Here is a 15334-nt window from a genome sequence, read left to right on the forward strand (position 1 = left end):
GGACTGCTTTTTGTTGGTGATGGGTATATAAGCAAGACTGACGCCCAACAAAGAAACACTCGGGAATATTTAGTGTTGGTCATTGTTATATATGCAAGACTGACGTCTAACAAAGGAACACTCTGGAATGCTTATTGTCGATTGTTGTAAATGCAAGACTGGCGTCTTACAAAGGAACACTCTGGAATGCTTATTGTTGTTGATTATTGTATATGCAAGACTGACGTCTAACAAAGGAACACTCTGGAATGCTTATTGCTGTTGATTATTGTATATGCAAGACTGACGTCTAACAAAGGAACACTCTGGAATGCTTATTGCTGTTGATTATTGTATATGCAAGACTGACGTCTAACAAAGGAACACTCTGGAATGCTTATTGTTGGCGATTATTGTATATGCAAGACTGACGTCTTACAAAGGAACACTCTGGAATGCTTACTATTGGCGATTGTTATATATGCAAAACTGGCTGAAAAAAACTATTTTTCCCTCAAAACTGGATGGCGTCTTTAAGCACGTGCTCCTTGTATGCATGTCTTCACTGGGACCCAGCTCCCTATTATATAGCAACGCGATGCTTCAATAAAAGAGCAAATAAACTATTTTCAAGTAACAACCATCATACACGAATCACAATTTCTTGACACTTGCTGCATCGAAATGTTAACCGATTCCAATGAGAAACAGGGCATCGCTACCTACTTCTGTCCGTCTTTTTGTGTGCTGTGCTTCCCCTGCCTTATCCACATCTGCAGGACACTTTTTCCTATTAAAGCGCCTAGAAACGTTAACAACTAGCACACACTACAAATTCTAAATAATACTTTAAACGAAAATGCAGTGTGTCCGGAGAATAAACACTTCATTATTTTTAAGACAACAGCATTACTTGAAATATAAGCCAACAGGAACATTTAACGCCCGGGTGGGGGGGGGGGGGGGGTCGGGGGGGGGGCAATGGAGGGGGGACGGAGTCTGAAGAATCTAAAATGTCTACCTTTCCTATTTGGAGGATACAGAGCACACATTGTGAAGTAGGGGAAATACATAATGGGCTGGTTTTCCAAAAGGAGACTGCTCCACTGAAGAATGTTCTTAATTAAATTCCAAGCAAAGTTCAAAGTCACCTGAGACAAAGTTATTTTTTTTCAACAATCTGAGCAATAAAATGAACTGACACTCGATACTAGAATTATGACTTTATTTTGTGCAGTAAAAAATATTTTCTTAACAGTATTAACAATTTTCAGCACATTCTTGCCATGTTTATCGAGGTTCACATTCTTCAAAACTGATACAGTACCAGTAAACGTAGAAAAATGAATGTTTCACAACACAGACATAAATAAACAGGTCTAGTTTGAAATGGCTGGACTGCATTAGATCTTGTGCCGGATGACTTATCTCGGTAGCAAAGAATGACGGGCAGTTTAATTTCCTACAGTGTTAGTACGCTGCTGGTAAATTTGGTTCCAAAGCGCAACTTTTAATACATAACTGCCTTTCACAGGATTGTATACAAAAAAATCTTTAATTCGACCTCAAAACACTTTACCCCCATTTCCCATTTTATTTTTAAAATCACTCGCCACTAGAAAAGTGCTATAGTTCTACCTTTTTAATGAGAGGAAATGCTCTCTACTTAGGTGCCTCAGGACACACAGTACCTAAAAGCAACAATGGAAAGAAAAAAACTACATTTTCTAAGCGAATTTCAAGAACCTTTTTTGTTTTAAAGATTAGCATGTTTTTTTTTAAATTATGCCAATGTTTTTGAGAGAGGACCTCAAAAAAGAAGATATGTTTCTTGCAAAGTGCAGACAGACACCAAATTTGAATAATAAAATGGTACCATACCAGATCTGACGCACTATTTATTTTGAGGTACCAGTGCGGCAGATACTGAAACAGACCATCTGCGGCAAGAAAAGCTTCAGAGTAAGTGAGGGTGCTTTACCAAGTGTGCTTTGGGAAAGCATCACTTCGTAAAGGAGTCCAACATTAAGAAAATGCTTCATAATTCGGTCCATACTTGGGTGCAAACTTGGTCAGTAATCTTAAAAAACAAAACAAAATAAACAAACAAAAAAACCACATCTGTCGAGTTGCAAGTTAGGGTACTATTGAGGGCTTGTACCCAGCATATTCTACGGAATTCACATTGGCATTGTACTAAAAGTATAACAGGAAACTAACGTTTTTCCACCTTTAAAGCACAATTTTATGTTGCTGGTTGAATGTATTCTCCTTTCTAAAATAGTGCTAATGTTTGGAAAATGCTTTTGATTTGGAAACGGTCTTCCCTAAGAAAAACACACACACACACACACACACACACACACTTTGAACTTTCACCACTCGTTCCTCTTCGGCTTCACTGGAACATTACATAACCAGCATCTAGTAAGTCAGAGAGGTGAAACCAAACAAGAGAGATATCCCCAATAAAGAAAATATAGAAAGCATAGGTGAGCAAAATAGATATCTTTTAAAGTAAGTATTAAAAAACATCCAAGGATGAAAGAAACAATTACACATATTATACTTTCGTTAAATCCTACTTCAGATAAAATAAATACACACAAGAAAACAATAGTAGCACACCACTTTCAGTAGGTGAACAGGTTGACTTCCCACTGGCTTACATCATTCTGAATCATGACACATTACCTGAAAAAACACAGGACACAGATTCTGGTTTGTAGGCCCGATTAGCCGAGGCGGGAGTGGTTTGTACACGTCACCACTTTCACAAAGTAGCACACAAGAACGTGGTCATGTAGGCACTGGTAAAGACATAACTTGGCACTTGCAACAGAAGAATTTCAACACATAGCACAGCACTGCAATGGAAAATGGTCTGATATTTAGTTTAAGCATGGTGCCTTATGGTAAGTAGGTCACCATGGCCTAACTTAGCCTACAATCGCATCCAACATATTTTTTTGGCCAGGCTTTGGCTAGGCGTTCTTGAGATAACCAATATACTTCAACAAACAATGTTTGAACCAACGACTGCCTCAACACAATGATCTGTTGACGGTCAGGGAAGGTCAAGGGATTCAATAATAGTGTTTGCCGCTGCCATTGTGGGAAACAATGCAATAACTTAAACAATTAAGAGAAAACAATGCAAAATTCTTCAATGAATGGAAAAAGTTCCAGATCATATGAAAGTTTCTCCCATCTTGCTCAAAGTACTTGCTGCATTCTCAAACAAATATCGTCCTTGTCGATTTCTCCCAAACTCTCCATCGGGAGTTTTACTTTCCTCATCCACATTAAACAGGAGTCCCAAACCTTTTTTCTGGCTAGGGAGTTCTCGATCTAGCACACCGAATGCCATTATCTTTTACCAAACTCCACATAATCCACATCTCAGTAGGGTTGAGTTTGTGAACTACCATCAGCTCTTTGTACAAGCAAGGGTCGAAGGGATTAAAAGGTCTTTGGATGCCAAATGTTTTGAAACCAGCATGATTTACAGGCGTTACATCCAGTTTCTGCAGGCACATCCCGACAAACACATCATCAATTGGGAAGAGCTCTGTGTTTTCAGCCGCAACTTGCAGACGTTGCAAAGTGCTTCTGGACATGAGGTACCCACCACCCCCGGCGTATGGAGGGTAGTGCTGCCCACTATACATCGAATCGGGCACAAAATATTTGACCTTTTTGTTTCTAATAGGACGGGCTTTGGTGATTAGATCGCCCACAAAAAGATCCTTTTCTGGGTTATTCGTTCCGAGAAACTCAATAATATTGACAATGTTAATAAAAACATCATCATCCCCTTTTAACACAAACTTGGCATTAAAGCAATCTTCTGAAAACCAGCGGAGAAAGTGCATTTCTTTTAATGTTAAATTGAAAAAATTGTCCACAAATTCCCACTGGATGAGATCTCCAAATTCTCGGCTTTCGTAGGCTATCAGTTTGTACAAAGAATGTGCCTGAACTCTGACATCTGTCTGTCCTAATAAAAACACTAGTTTTATGTGCTGGCCATTGATGTTTCGGTACTTTCCCCATGTGTTCCTTATGGTGATGCGACGGTCAATGTTAACCGGTGAGGATTTAATAGCCAATAACAAAAATGTGTCTTCTTCACATTTTTGGGGCTTCCAGAGAACTGAAAAGCTTCTGCAGTGCCTGTAAGTAAGGAAGAGGCGATGTGGCTCTGGGAGGCCCAATGAGGAATTTGCGGCTGTTGTATTTGGAAAACATCTTAGGGGTTTTTTGGGATGAGTTCCCCAAAACGTTACAGTGGGTCTTTGTCTTGCTGGTGACCGTGAGACTAAGGGTGTCACAAATGGCTTCGCTTCTTTTCTTACAAATACAACGCAGGCGAAGAGAGAAATAAACAGAACATACAGCAACCATCCTCTTCTCCAAGTATTCATCTCTGCTGCAGATGGAAGGAGGGGTTTCAGGCCTGGGTGGTGTATAAAAGTTAGATTGTTAGAAGAATTTCCACTTTTCAGCTAATGCACAAACATTTATTTTGGTGCTATTAGTAAGGGTTTCATCAGAAAACAGCAATATTTCAGTCAATTAACTGTCTTTATTCAATTTTTGATTAAAACATAAATGATAACACAATTTCATCTTAATAAAATACATCATAAATGACAATCATCAGTAAACCAATCATTTTTCATAAAATGTAGAATTATATACATAAATGAAATCTACAGTTAGTAATAGCAAATCTTTCGAGTTCCTCAATTTAACAGCACCAACTAAAAACATGACACATGGAAGCAGGTGGGTTGTGATCCTGGTAAGGAAGGGAGCAGGGGTGGAGGTCACTTTTTCAAAAAGGAGATATACCTGCAAGGGACCACCTACAAGAGTTGAGATGTGGCAGGTTTGAGTTTGTGCGTTGAGGGTTCTATGGTCTGAATTCAGATTATCCCCAATACACATCTAACCTTGAGTGAAATCTGTTTGAGCTGATGGCCCCGTTGATTCTCGGGGGCAAATTTATCATCTTACTGGACACCACTCTAGATAGGTCGTCCCAGAGAGACAGCACTCAAACACCTAGGTCTAGCCAGGCTCCTAGAAACATGTTGCAAGTCCTGGGGTTGGTGGATGTATGCAGCCACCTAAAGGGCCCGACGAGAGGGTATACTTTCCACAGCAAAAATATGGTCACTACTCAAGGCTCGGTTACTTTTTTGGCGATTGAGAGTTAGCTGATTTAGAGAAGTCATTCATTTGCCTGGGCACATTTTAGATCCTTCTGCTGTCGCTATCCTCCTCCAATGCCCAGGTAACATACTGGATTGAAGGTGGACAGTAAATCGAGCTCTGTTGGATGTAGGGGTGGCATTTGCCTAAAAAAAAAAAAAAAGCTCAGTCCCTCCTGGAATAATCTGGGATCTTTTTAAATCCTTCATTAAAGGGGTTTTGCAAAGCCAGGTGCATTTTAAAAACAAGTCAAAGCGAGCAGCGCTTGCTAGATTAGAGCAGGAAATGGGGTACTGGAGGCAGTTTTGCAGGCGCAAAATACTGTTCTAGACAGGGAAAGAGGATTGAAGCAGCTGGAAGAGGTGCCGTTATAGTTTAAACTCAAACTGGGTATGAAGTATAGGGAAAGATGGCAGGCTAGGTGTATGAGACAGTTTGAGTATGGGGAGCGAGCCTATGCATTACTGGTGTGGAAGGCGAAGGTCGAGAGATCCAGACATATTATCAAGGAACTGGTTGTTAATTCCCAGGGAGATGTTGAAAACCGGGCTGAGGAAATGCAGGGGCATCTGGTCACTTTATTCTTCACACTGTATACAGAACAGGTATTCCCAAATCTGGACAGGCTCAGGGAATGGTTGAGGGGTAGTGATCTTCTTCCCAGGCTTGCGGCGGGGGTAGAGAGTGCTTGGAGACACAGATCACCCAAGAGGAAATCAGGGAGCATTTGTCACGCATCAAGAATGGGAGGTGGTGGGTCCCAACGCCATTCCCTCCCAGAGCTTTATAAACTCTTAAAGGATGAGATTTTTCCAATGTGGGAGGTATTGTTCAACTTAATATATCATGGGAATGTGCAGATCCCCAACTCGTGGAAGCAAGCCATGATCGTCTAGATTTTAAATCCTGCTAAAGACCCTATGAAAAGCAGATTCTTACTGGCCAATTTCTTAATTGAATACATATTCTATGGGTTTTATGACTAATTTGGCTGGTAGGTTGGCCAGATTAGCCCCCCCCCCTCCCAGTTAATACATCCAGACCAAAAGAGCTTTGTCCCCAAGAGACAGATACACAAGCTTACCCAGCAGTTGTTTGGGTCCCCTGATCTGGCCACTAGGCATGAGATTCCCTTGGCAGTGTTCACAATAGACAGCCAAAGCATTTGATCAAGTATGCTGGGCTTACTTGTGAGAGGTTTTGGCAGTGATGGTTTTTAGTTCTTGTTTTATCACGATCTTTCAGAAGCTACAGGGCAATTCGTAGCCCAAATTTTGTTTAATGGTCACTGACTTGGAGTTGTGATATCCAAAGAGGCATGCAGCACGGCTGCCCTCTATCCCTCCTCCTCTTTGACATCTATATTAAGCTGTTGCTCAGTTATTAAAAGGGACGCTCAGGTAATTCCCTTCTATGCTCTGCATTATAACAATAAGACTGCGCTATATGCCGACGATCTTGTATATATAGCGGACACTGTCCGGACAATTCCTATGGTGGAAAGGTTTGCAGAAGAGTTTGAGGCCTTATTGGGTTATCTAATGAACCACTTCAAGCCACAGGTTATGTGGTGGAATGTGGCAGATTGGACCAGGGAGGTAAGGGCCAAGATTCAGTATTTGGGGATAGCTAATGTCAATCCCTTGGAGGTAGTTCTGTTGCATAACGTAGGAAAGGTGGCAAAGGAGGTTGATGTCCTACTCGCTAGATAGAGGCACTTGCCATTAACAATCTATGGGCGAGTAAACTTGATAAAATGTCGATCTTCCTCAAGCTGAAGTATCTCTAACAGCATCCCGCTTGGGTTTCCAAAACCGGTTACAGATAACATTCAGGGCAAAATAAGCTTTGTATGGGCTTCAGGGGAGGAGGGCAATGCTGGCGTGAAAAAATTGAGGCGTAGGTTGGTGAAGGGGTGCCTTGCCCCTTCACACCAGAGTCTGTATTGTATGGTCTTTCAGTATAAAAACTGTAGGATGCTTCTGGGAGTTCCAGACAGTTCAACTTGGGGGGTGATTTTAGCAGAGATGGCTAGGGAGCCAGGACCTACAGGTTTCTTATATACGTTTGGTGCCCCAATATTTTTTTTTAAAGTACGATGAAAAGTTTTAAAGGCTGTGTGGACTATGGTTTAGAGTTAGGAAGATCCTGACATTGGCTATTACTCGGACTTCTCTCCCATTTGGGACTCCCCAGGTACCCCACAGTGTCTGCAGGATGGGTTGAGCCTTCCCTTGAGGGTTGGAATTGCTACCTGGGTGTCTTCAGTGCAGGGGGTGTTAATCTGGGAAGTATATTGCAGAATGTGAGGCCTAAGAATAAGGAGGTAGTCACCTGGTATTGGAAGTTTCTAGAGGCGAAGAATAGAAAAATTGTGGCACCCCAGCTAGTATGGGAGTGGACTCTTCAGCACATGGAGTTACAGCGTATGTGGCATGAGTCTCTCATGATGATCTACTCGGTGGTTAAGCCAGCCAATCTGAAGCAAAATCATTTTGACACCCTCAACAGACTGTACTGGACCCCACAAAAGGTTGCAAAGTTTGTGGAAGATCAGATTCCAAGATGTAGGCAGTGTGGTCGTCTAAAAACTAATAATGAACATTTGTTCTTCACCTGCTCTGTGATCAGAGGATGTCGCTAAAGTTGTCAAGGAAATATTGGGGGCCAGTGTAAATCCAACTCTTGAGCTTATCCTGTTGTGTGGACATGATGTCGTGCAAACCTTTAAAGTAGTCCACAGAGGGGTCTTTTGTTTTATCTTGTACTCCTAGCCAAAAGGGAGATCTGCAAGCATTGGACGGATCCACTACCCTACTCTGCAACAGACTGGCTAAAAACAGTGCACTGGGCCAGCCGGTAGGATACAGAGGGTCTATCTGGAGGGCTGAATAGGATATAGTCCAAATAGGATATGGGGCAATTTCTTCCGAAGCCAGCAGAACCGAGGTGCCACTATGTGAGAAGGGTCACTTGGCTCAGGTCTGTGCGGTAGGGCCAATGCAAATGCAGCAGGTTGGGGCCAGATGACAAGTATGTGACAGCCTGAGTTTGCAGGTGCCATGATGATATGAGAACAAAAAACAAACAAAAAATGAAAGCGGGTGCGCTGAATAAAGTGTTGCTCTTTTGAAAATAGAATAATATTTTTTCTGCCGATTCATATGAAAACGGCAAAACATTATAAAAAGCATGGCATCCTGTTTCAAATCCAGATCGTAATTACAGGTTTCCAGAGAGCAATCCTTATACCAGCCCTTAGGGACCGCCAACAAGTGATGAATCATGTTAAGTCCAAACCTGGTCAATAAAAAACAAACCGCAATATTTTATTATTACCAAACGTGAAAAAGTGCATGCTGGATTGGCCATTGAAAATGCTCCAATTAAGGCTTCTAACCGGTATTAGAAGATACAAATTTTGTAAGCTCCAGTGGAGAGAACTAAGTGGCAGATGATCCACAATGGATAGTATAGACCAGGGTTCTCCAAGACGGTCCTGGAGGGCCGGATCCATGCCAGATTGTTAAGATAACTACATTTAACTAAATGGGGACCAGCCACCCAAGCAATGGGCAAATTCTCCTGCACCCCCCAGGCCCAAAAGACTTTCTATCCCCCCCCAGGGACAGATAGGTTGTTACCTGCGGTGGTATTTTTTTTCTCAGAGAAATGGGCGATGTTGTGCGCCACACATTGGGCTAGCCGTATCTCTCAATTGACCAGCAAAAGTTTTTCTGCCTCCTACACTTCAAAGGGGGAGGGCAGATAAGAGGTCTTTAACTCCATTCTGCCATAGTCAGAGGGGCAGAAAGTATTGCTACAAGGTGTGAGGTGGACTGCTTCCCCGCCCACACATCATGCCTAGCCTCCACCTCCAATATGGCCCGATCATTCTTTCTGCTGCCCCTAGGGACTAACGCACCCCATCTTTTTGTCAAGGGAAATTTTGATTTTCAATGCTTTGGTTTTTATTTTTTTACATACGGGTAGGAAAGTTGGGTTAAGTCCCAATATCATCCTACTTCTATGCTGAATGGCTGCACCTTTCGGGCTCGGGCCAGCTGCCACCTGGAGAAACCTGCCAAAGTCAGGCATTTCTGAAAACTAATCATCTGGAGCGGTCTAAGATGGTGTGCTCAGTCTGGATCTCATGAAATTTTCTTCCACACAATGCCCTGCAGATCTCAAACTTAAATTGCAAATTTTCCTTGTATTTCTACAATGTAAATGTCCGTAAACCTCAGGGATCCACAAAATTCCTACCACCTAGCGTTCCCCCACTTGTCCCGATAAAAATGCTGCTTGTGTGACTTGGCTTAGTGTCCCCGGCAGGCACAATTCAAAGCAGGGTCAATGAAAGCCGTTCCCCAAGACTGAATTGACCTTGGTTTATAATAATTCCTATTTGTAAAGTGCAAACATATCAACCCCTTAAGGGTTTCAAGGCTGTGGGTGCCGTCGGGGCGATTAAGTGAGCTATTGCCCAGTCACATGATGCAGAGTTGAGCAGGCGTCTGCGATCAAACAGTAAGCCCTGTGTGCCAGAGTAAGCTGCTCTGTCCGCTGTGCCACTGCAGGGCATTGTGGGTAAGAAAACTTTGTGGGATCCATGCGGGGTATACCACCTTGGACTCTCCTGGGAGTCTTGTTTTCTGAAATTCTGGATTTGGCAGGTTTCCCTGGGTGGCCAGTGATCCCCGGCCAGAAAATCACTGCTACCCTATTACCAAATCAGATACTTTTTGTGACAGGAAATGTTGAGGTCTCCACATTGTAGTTTAGCGACTTTTCTGTTGCGGGCACTAAGCCTACTGTTTTACTAGTTCCCTAAATCTTTTGCTTTTCATCCTAGTTGTTGCAGACTCTCGTTTCATGGCCCCAGGACGCTGGGCACTTCCCACTGTACTGCAGCGTGAAAGTGCACATCTCCTTCCTACACATGCCAGGAAGGGGTGCTTTCCCGATTTCATTACAAGACCGGAGGTTACCATTATGCATATCACTTTTAATGCAGACCCAAGCAGCCGGATACATCATAAAGCAAAGGTTCCACAATAGAACATTAGCAAACAGATAAAAAGCATGAGCACATAACAATAAGCCTCTTTTAAATGCGTCTCCAAGCAGATAAGTTCCTCATTTTATTGCTTTAATTGTCCTCAATGATTGTTTAAAAATATCTTACTCTGTCATTGCCTGTTAATTAATAGCCTTGCTGTATATCTATCTTTTTACTGTATTTTTTATTATGCTTAATTATATGTTTTATTCTAATCCTTAACTCGGTCACCCGACCTCCAATTTATGGAGGGCGGCTCCCGACCGTGCAGATTTGTTCACCCATGCCACCCAGTTTATATCTCCCCTTTGAACTCTCCGTTTCACTGTTTTTGATTTAAAGCCCGTCTCGGCTTACATCACACGGAGCGCGTCATTCACCTCGCCCCTCACCGCAATTGATTTATTTACGGACAGCCTTATCTACCCTTACTACCCCCCTACACTACGCGGTAGTTCCCAGGGTCGTCTCTGACGAGATCCTTCTTCCCTCAGCGCTTCCCTGATCGAGCGCCGTTAAAGGAATGGACCTTGGCAAAGCGCGCGCAGCGTCGCCTCATTGCTAAGGCTCCTTTCTCTCTCCCAGCCAGCGCCCTCGCCGTACACTAGCAACAGCTGATCGCGCTCAAGCCTAAAGGCAGTTGCTCCATGCGCAGATCAACTCTTTCTTCGTGTGAAGACGATTTGTTGTACCGCTACTTATATCCAATACCTAATTAACCCTTTTTATTGACCTGACCTTAATTGACAAAAAAAAAAAGACATACATATATTGTGATGGTCTCCAATTTGGACATGACGACAACTTTCATGCCGATGACCATGATAATGCCTCTGAATTTCCGGATGAATATATCCTCGACCTAAATGAGGACGAGCAAGATCTTGATTCCCACCTCTTTGAGGATAACCTACCTTCCTCAAAAGACATTATCATTGACCCCCTGGGAGAGGAGATGTTTTCTCCCTTTAATATCAAACATCCCAGGAGTTCAGAGTGGATTCCCCATGATCACGTTTGCAAATTTATTGCAAAATGGCTAAGGAATCCTTTGGAGAGGGAGACCCTCAATCTTTTAAGAGCAGAATGCTCTAGACCTTCGATCGAGGGTAGGGTTTGCCTCGACCCCGAACTAATAACATATCTTTTCAAACTTGTTAGGGATCCCAGAAAGCGTTGAGAGATTCCTTAAAATCTACCAAGACCGGGTCCTGGATATTCTAGGTCCTTTAGCTAAAATCATCGATGCTGCTGAAGACAGCTATCTTAATGGCTCTCCACTGAACATCCATATGATTCGAGGTTGGAGTCAAAGGGCCCTAGTTTTGCTGGGCAACGCAAATGCAGGTCTTAACTGAGAGAGGAGAAGAGTAGTCTTAACTACGATTAGTCCCAAACTAAGTGACTTAGCTGACAAGGAACCCTCTCTCAACCCTAAGGGTTTGCTTTTTGGTGAGGACCTAATTAAAAGCCTAGGTAAATACGTTTCTACCTTCACGGCATTGGACAAAGCCCATCAGAATATGAAAAGGGTCTTCAATTCCAACAACCTTTTTGGCAGGGCCGGAAGAAGGGGTCAATCTTCCAGCCGCTTCAACCGCAGGCCCTATTCGAGATCTAGAGGTTACGGTGGAAGAGGATACCAACCCTCTAATCAGCCTTAATTCTACCTGCCAAGAGGAAGGGGCTTCCGTTCAAGAAGCTTCAGAGCGAGAGAAGCGTCTACCGACACCAACCCTCAGAGGGAGTACTACAATCCTTTATCCTTCCCCTTCTTCTTCACCAAAAGGTGGGAGGCAGACAAATTCTTTTTTCAGAACTGGAAACTCATCACTCAAGACCCTTGGGTTTTAAATATCGTGTTCGGATTTGCTATAGATTTCACAGAAACTCCAGTTCAAAATTCACTTCAAGGAAATTCCCCTCACTTTAGCTCAAGAGAAAATAATAGAGGAGGAGATCTCCTCAATGCTTCAGAATGGTGCAATTATAGAAGTCCCTATGGATTTGCGGAGGTTTATAAGCACACTCTTCCTTGTAGAAAAAAAGGACAAAGGTTGGAGACCTGTCATAAACCTGAGGGAACTCAACAAATACCTTGTTTACAGACACTTCAAGATGGAAGGCATCCATCTTCTCAGAGACCTTTTGTTGGAAGGGGACTGGTTAGTCAAATTAGATCTGAAGGATGCCTACTTTACCATTCCAATGGCCGAGGAACATCAACCCTTCCTTCAGTTTATTTGGAAGAACCGTCTTTTTCAATTACAAGCTCTTCCCTTCGGCCTCTCCTCAGCACTTTGGTGTTTCACCAAGGTAATGAGAGCAGTCGCCTCATCTTTAAGAGAAAAGGGTATTCGTTTTATCGTATACCTAGACGACATCCTTATCCTGTCTCAAGATCACTCTCAAATTATTCAAGACCTGAAAACTGTAGTAGACCTTTTAGAGAACCTGGGATTTATCATCAACAAGGAGAAAATCGATACTATCCCCCTCAAAGACTATGGAATTCCTGGGTTTCACCGTAGACACCACAAATTGCCTTCTTCCACCAAAGAAGATTTCCAAAATCAAGAAAGAGAAGACATGTCTTAAAGCAACCAAATCTATCCTTAAGAGAACTAGCCAGGCTCCTGGGTCTTCACTCTTCTATTCAAGCTATCTTTCCGGGCCCCCTAAATTATCGAGCCCTTCAAAGGATAAAAGCAAGGGCTCTGAGATCAGGCCTCTGGTACGGAGATAGTGTTTGCTTAAACCAGGAGGCCATTTTGGAGCTGACCTAGTGGCTAGACAATTTGGACGCCTAGAACGGCAGAGCGATCTTTTGTTCGGCGCCAGATTTTGTTTTGCAATCAACTTCGAGCCTTCATGGCTGGGGTGCCCGTCTCCTGGATCAGAACACTGGAGGGGTTTGGTCTCAGGAAGAATCTTCTCACCACATCAATTACCTGGAGTTAACCGCAGGTCTTTATGCTCTGATGAGTTTCAAACACTCTTCAAGGCAGATCAGTTATTCTGAAAATGGACATGTCCGCTGTCACCTACATAAACCGCTTGGGAGGTACCAAATCGGAAGACCTCTCGAACTTATCCAAGAAACTTTGGATGTTCTGCCTGGAACACAAGATCTCATTGAGAGCGGAATATCTTCAGGGGAAATCCAACCTTTGTGCGGATTGGAACTCGAGGTTCCTCTTAGACTACAGCGACTGGAAGCTCAACACGTCTGTATTCGATTCCCTCAACAATTTGGCGTCCTTTCCAAATCGATCTCTTCGCGAGCAGACTAACATTCCAATTGGAGAATTATTACAGCTGGATGCCCGACCCGGGTGCTCTAGCGGTAAACACATTTCTCCAACCTTGGGAAGGGATCAACGCTTATGCCTTCCCTCCATTTGCCATGATCCAGAGAGTCCTGCAGAAAGTGAGACATCAACGCTCTTCCATTGTCCTGATAACTCCCTTATGGCCATCCCAAGCCTGGTTACCAACTGCCCTAGAACTGACCTAAGATCTTCCCTTCCTAATTCCTTCCCTCGCGGACCTTCTCACAGACATAGACGGTCAAGTTCACCCTCTTGTTCAAACAGGGAGTTTGAGCCTTCTTGCCTGGAGAGTGTCAGGAGATACAATGATCTCGCAGGACTTTCGTCGACAGCTTCAACACTTCTCGGTGAATCATGGGCCCTTGGTACACTCTACCGGTACAATAACATTTGGAAAGTCTGGTTTTGTTGGTGCCTGGAAAGGAACCTGGATTCCGTGGAAGCACCTATCGCTGATATAAATAACTTTCTGGTGGAACAATTTGAAAGGGGCCTTAGTTACAGATTATCAATTGTTATAGATCGGCTATTTCCGCAGGCCATGCTCTGATCAACGGTAAGTAAAAATCCCATTATTTGTAGAGTTCTTAAAAGTATTAGATTAAGGAGACCTCCTAAACCAAGTACTAATCTCTCTGGGACATCAAATTAATTCTTGGTCTTTTCTCTAGTTGGCCTGATAACTCTCTCTTGAACAGAAAGAAACTTTCCATTAAACTCGCTACACTACTTTGTTTAATATGGTGCCGTAGGGTCTCTGATGTTAAAGCTCTTGATATCTTATAGATCCTATGACATGTTTGGAGTCAAATTTGAAGTGTATAGAAGAACCAAGACTATGTCTGATTCTATCTTCTACCCACGTTTTGATCTAAACAAAGCGCTTTGTGTTGTAGACTGTATGAAAGAATATGATTTCAGAATGAATGCTCTTCGCCCCTCTGGTGTGAATCAGTTACTTATCTCTTTCGTTAAGCCTCACAAAGGTATTTCCTCTGCCTCTATTGCTAGATGGGTTAAGATTGTTATGAACCTAGTAGGTATCGATCTGAATATTTTTAAACCACATTCTATCAGAGGTGCAATGGCCAGTAAGTCCTTCTGGTACGGAGGAAAGTTGGATTATATTCTTAAAGCAGCTGATTGGTCTAATTCTAGAACTTTTGCTCATTACGATTGCAAACCAATCGCTCATATGTCTGATGTGGCCTTACAAGGCTACCAACATGCATAATGGTAGCCTGCAGGCTTGTAATGAAATTGCGATTCTATTACCATGACTAGAGAATCTGGATTTCATTAAAGACTCGGAGGCTAACCTTATCCCTCCCACCCTCCCCTTTGGTCTTTGTTTACATATTCAATATACATTTCTTTATGTACTCATGTTTTGCTTATTGCTATGTTTATCATAAATGCTTAAGTTTTTTCTCTTACATGTACTTCATCACCAATTTTTACCCTCCTTGGATTATTCATATTTTTTATCTCCTTTTTTCAAATAACCTTTGATAACTTCTTGGTTTTGTACTTCGAACCAGTTCATTCAACGTTCATCTTTTCTTCTTCGTGATGGCTTAAAGAATGATTATTGTCTCTCCTTAAAGTTTATGGGACTTCTCTTTCCATTCTCCACATTTAAAAGAGGCTTATTGTTATGTGCTCATGCCTTTTATCAGCTTGCTAATGTTCTATTGTGGAACCTTTGCTTTACGATGTATGTGGCTGCTTGGGTCTGCAT

The 15334-nt window shown here is 42.7% G+C and overlaps 1 protein-coding gene across 3 annotated transcripts in view; it reads right to left on the reverse strand.

The window, feature by feature from the left end:
- Positions 1 to 1193: 1193 nt before the first annotated feature.
- The window catches only part of B3GNT4 (UDP-GlcNAc:betaGal beta-1,3-N-acetylglucosaminyltransferase 4), a 141193-nt gene continuing 127052 nt past the window's right edge, over positions 1194 to 15334 (reverse strand). For all 3 annotated transcript variants that reach the window (XM_085632778.1, XM_085632776.1, XM_085632779.1), the window contains exon 2: positions 1194 to 4438. In XM_085632778.1, the coding sequence (XP_085488904.1) occupies positions 3315 to 4406 (1092 nt within the window). In that variant the 5' untranslated portion in view covers positions 4407 to 4438 and the 3' untranslated portion in view covers positions 1194 to 3314. The remainder of the gene's footprint in view (positions 4439 to 15334) is intronic.

This window comes from Triturus cristatus, chromosome 11, assembly GCF_964204655.1.
Source record: "Triturus cristatus chromosome 11, aTriCri1.1, whole genome shotgun sequence".
NCBI classification, from domain to species: domain Eukaryota; kingdom Metazoa; phylum Chordata; class Amphibia; order Caudata; family Salamandridae; genus Triturus; species Triturus cristatus.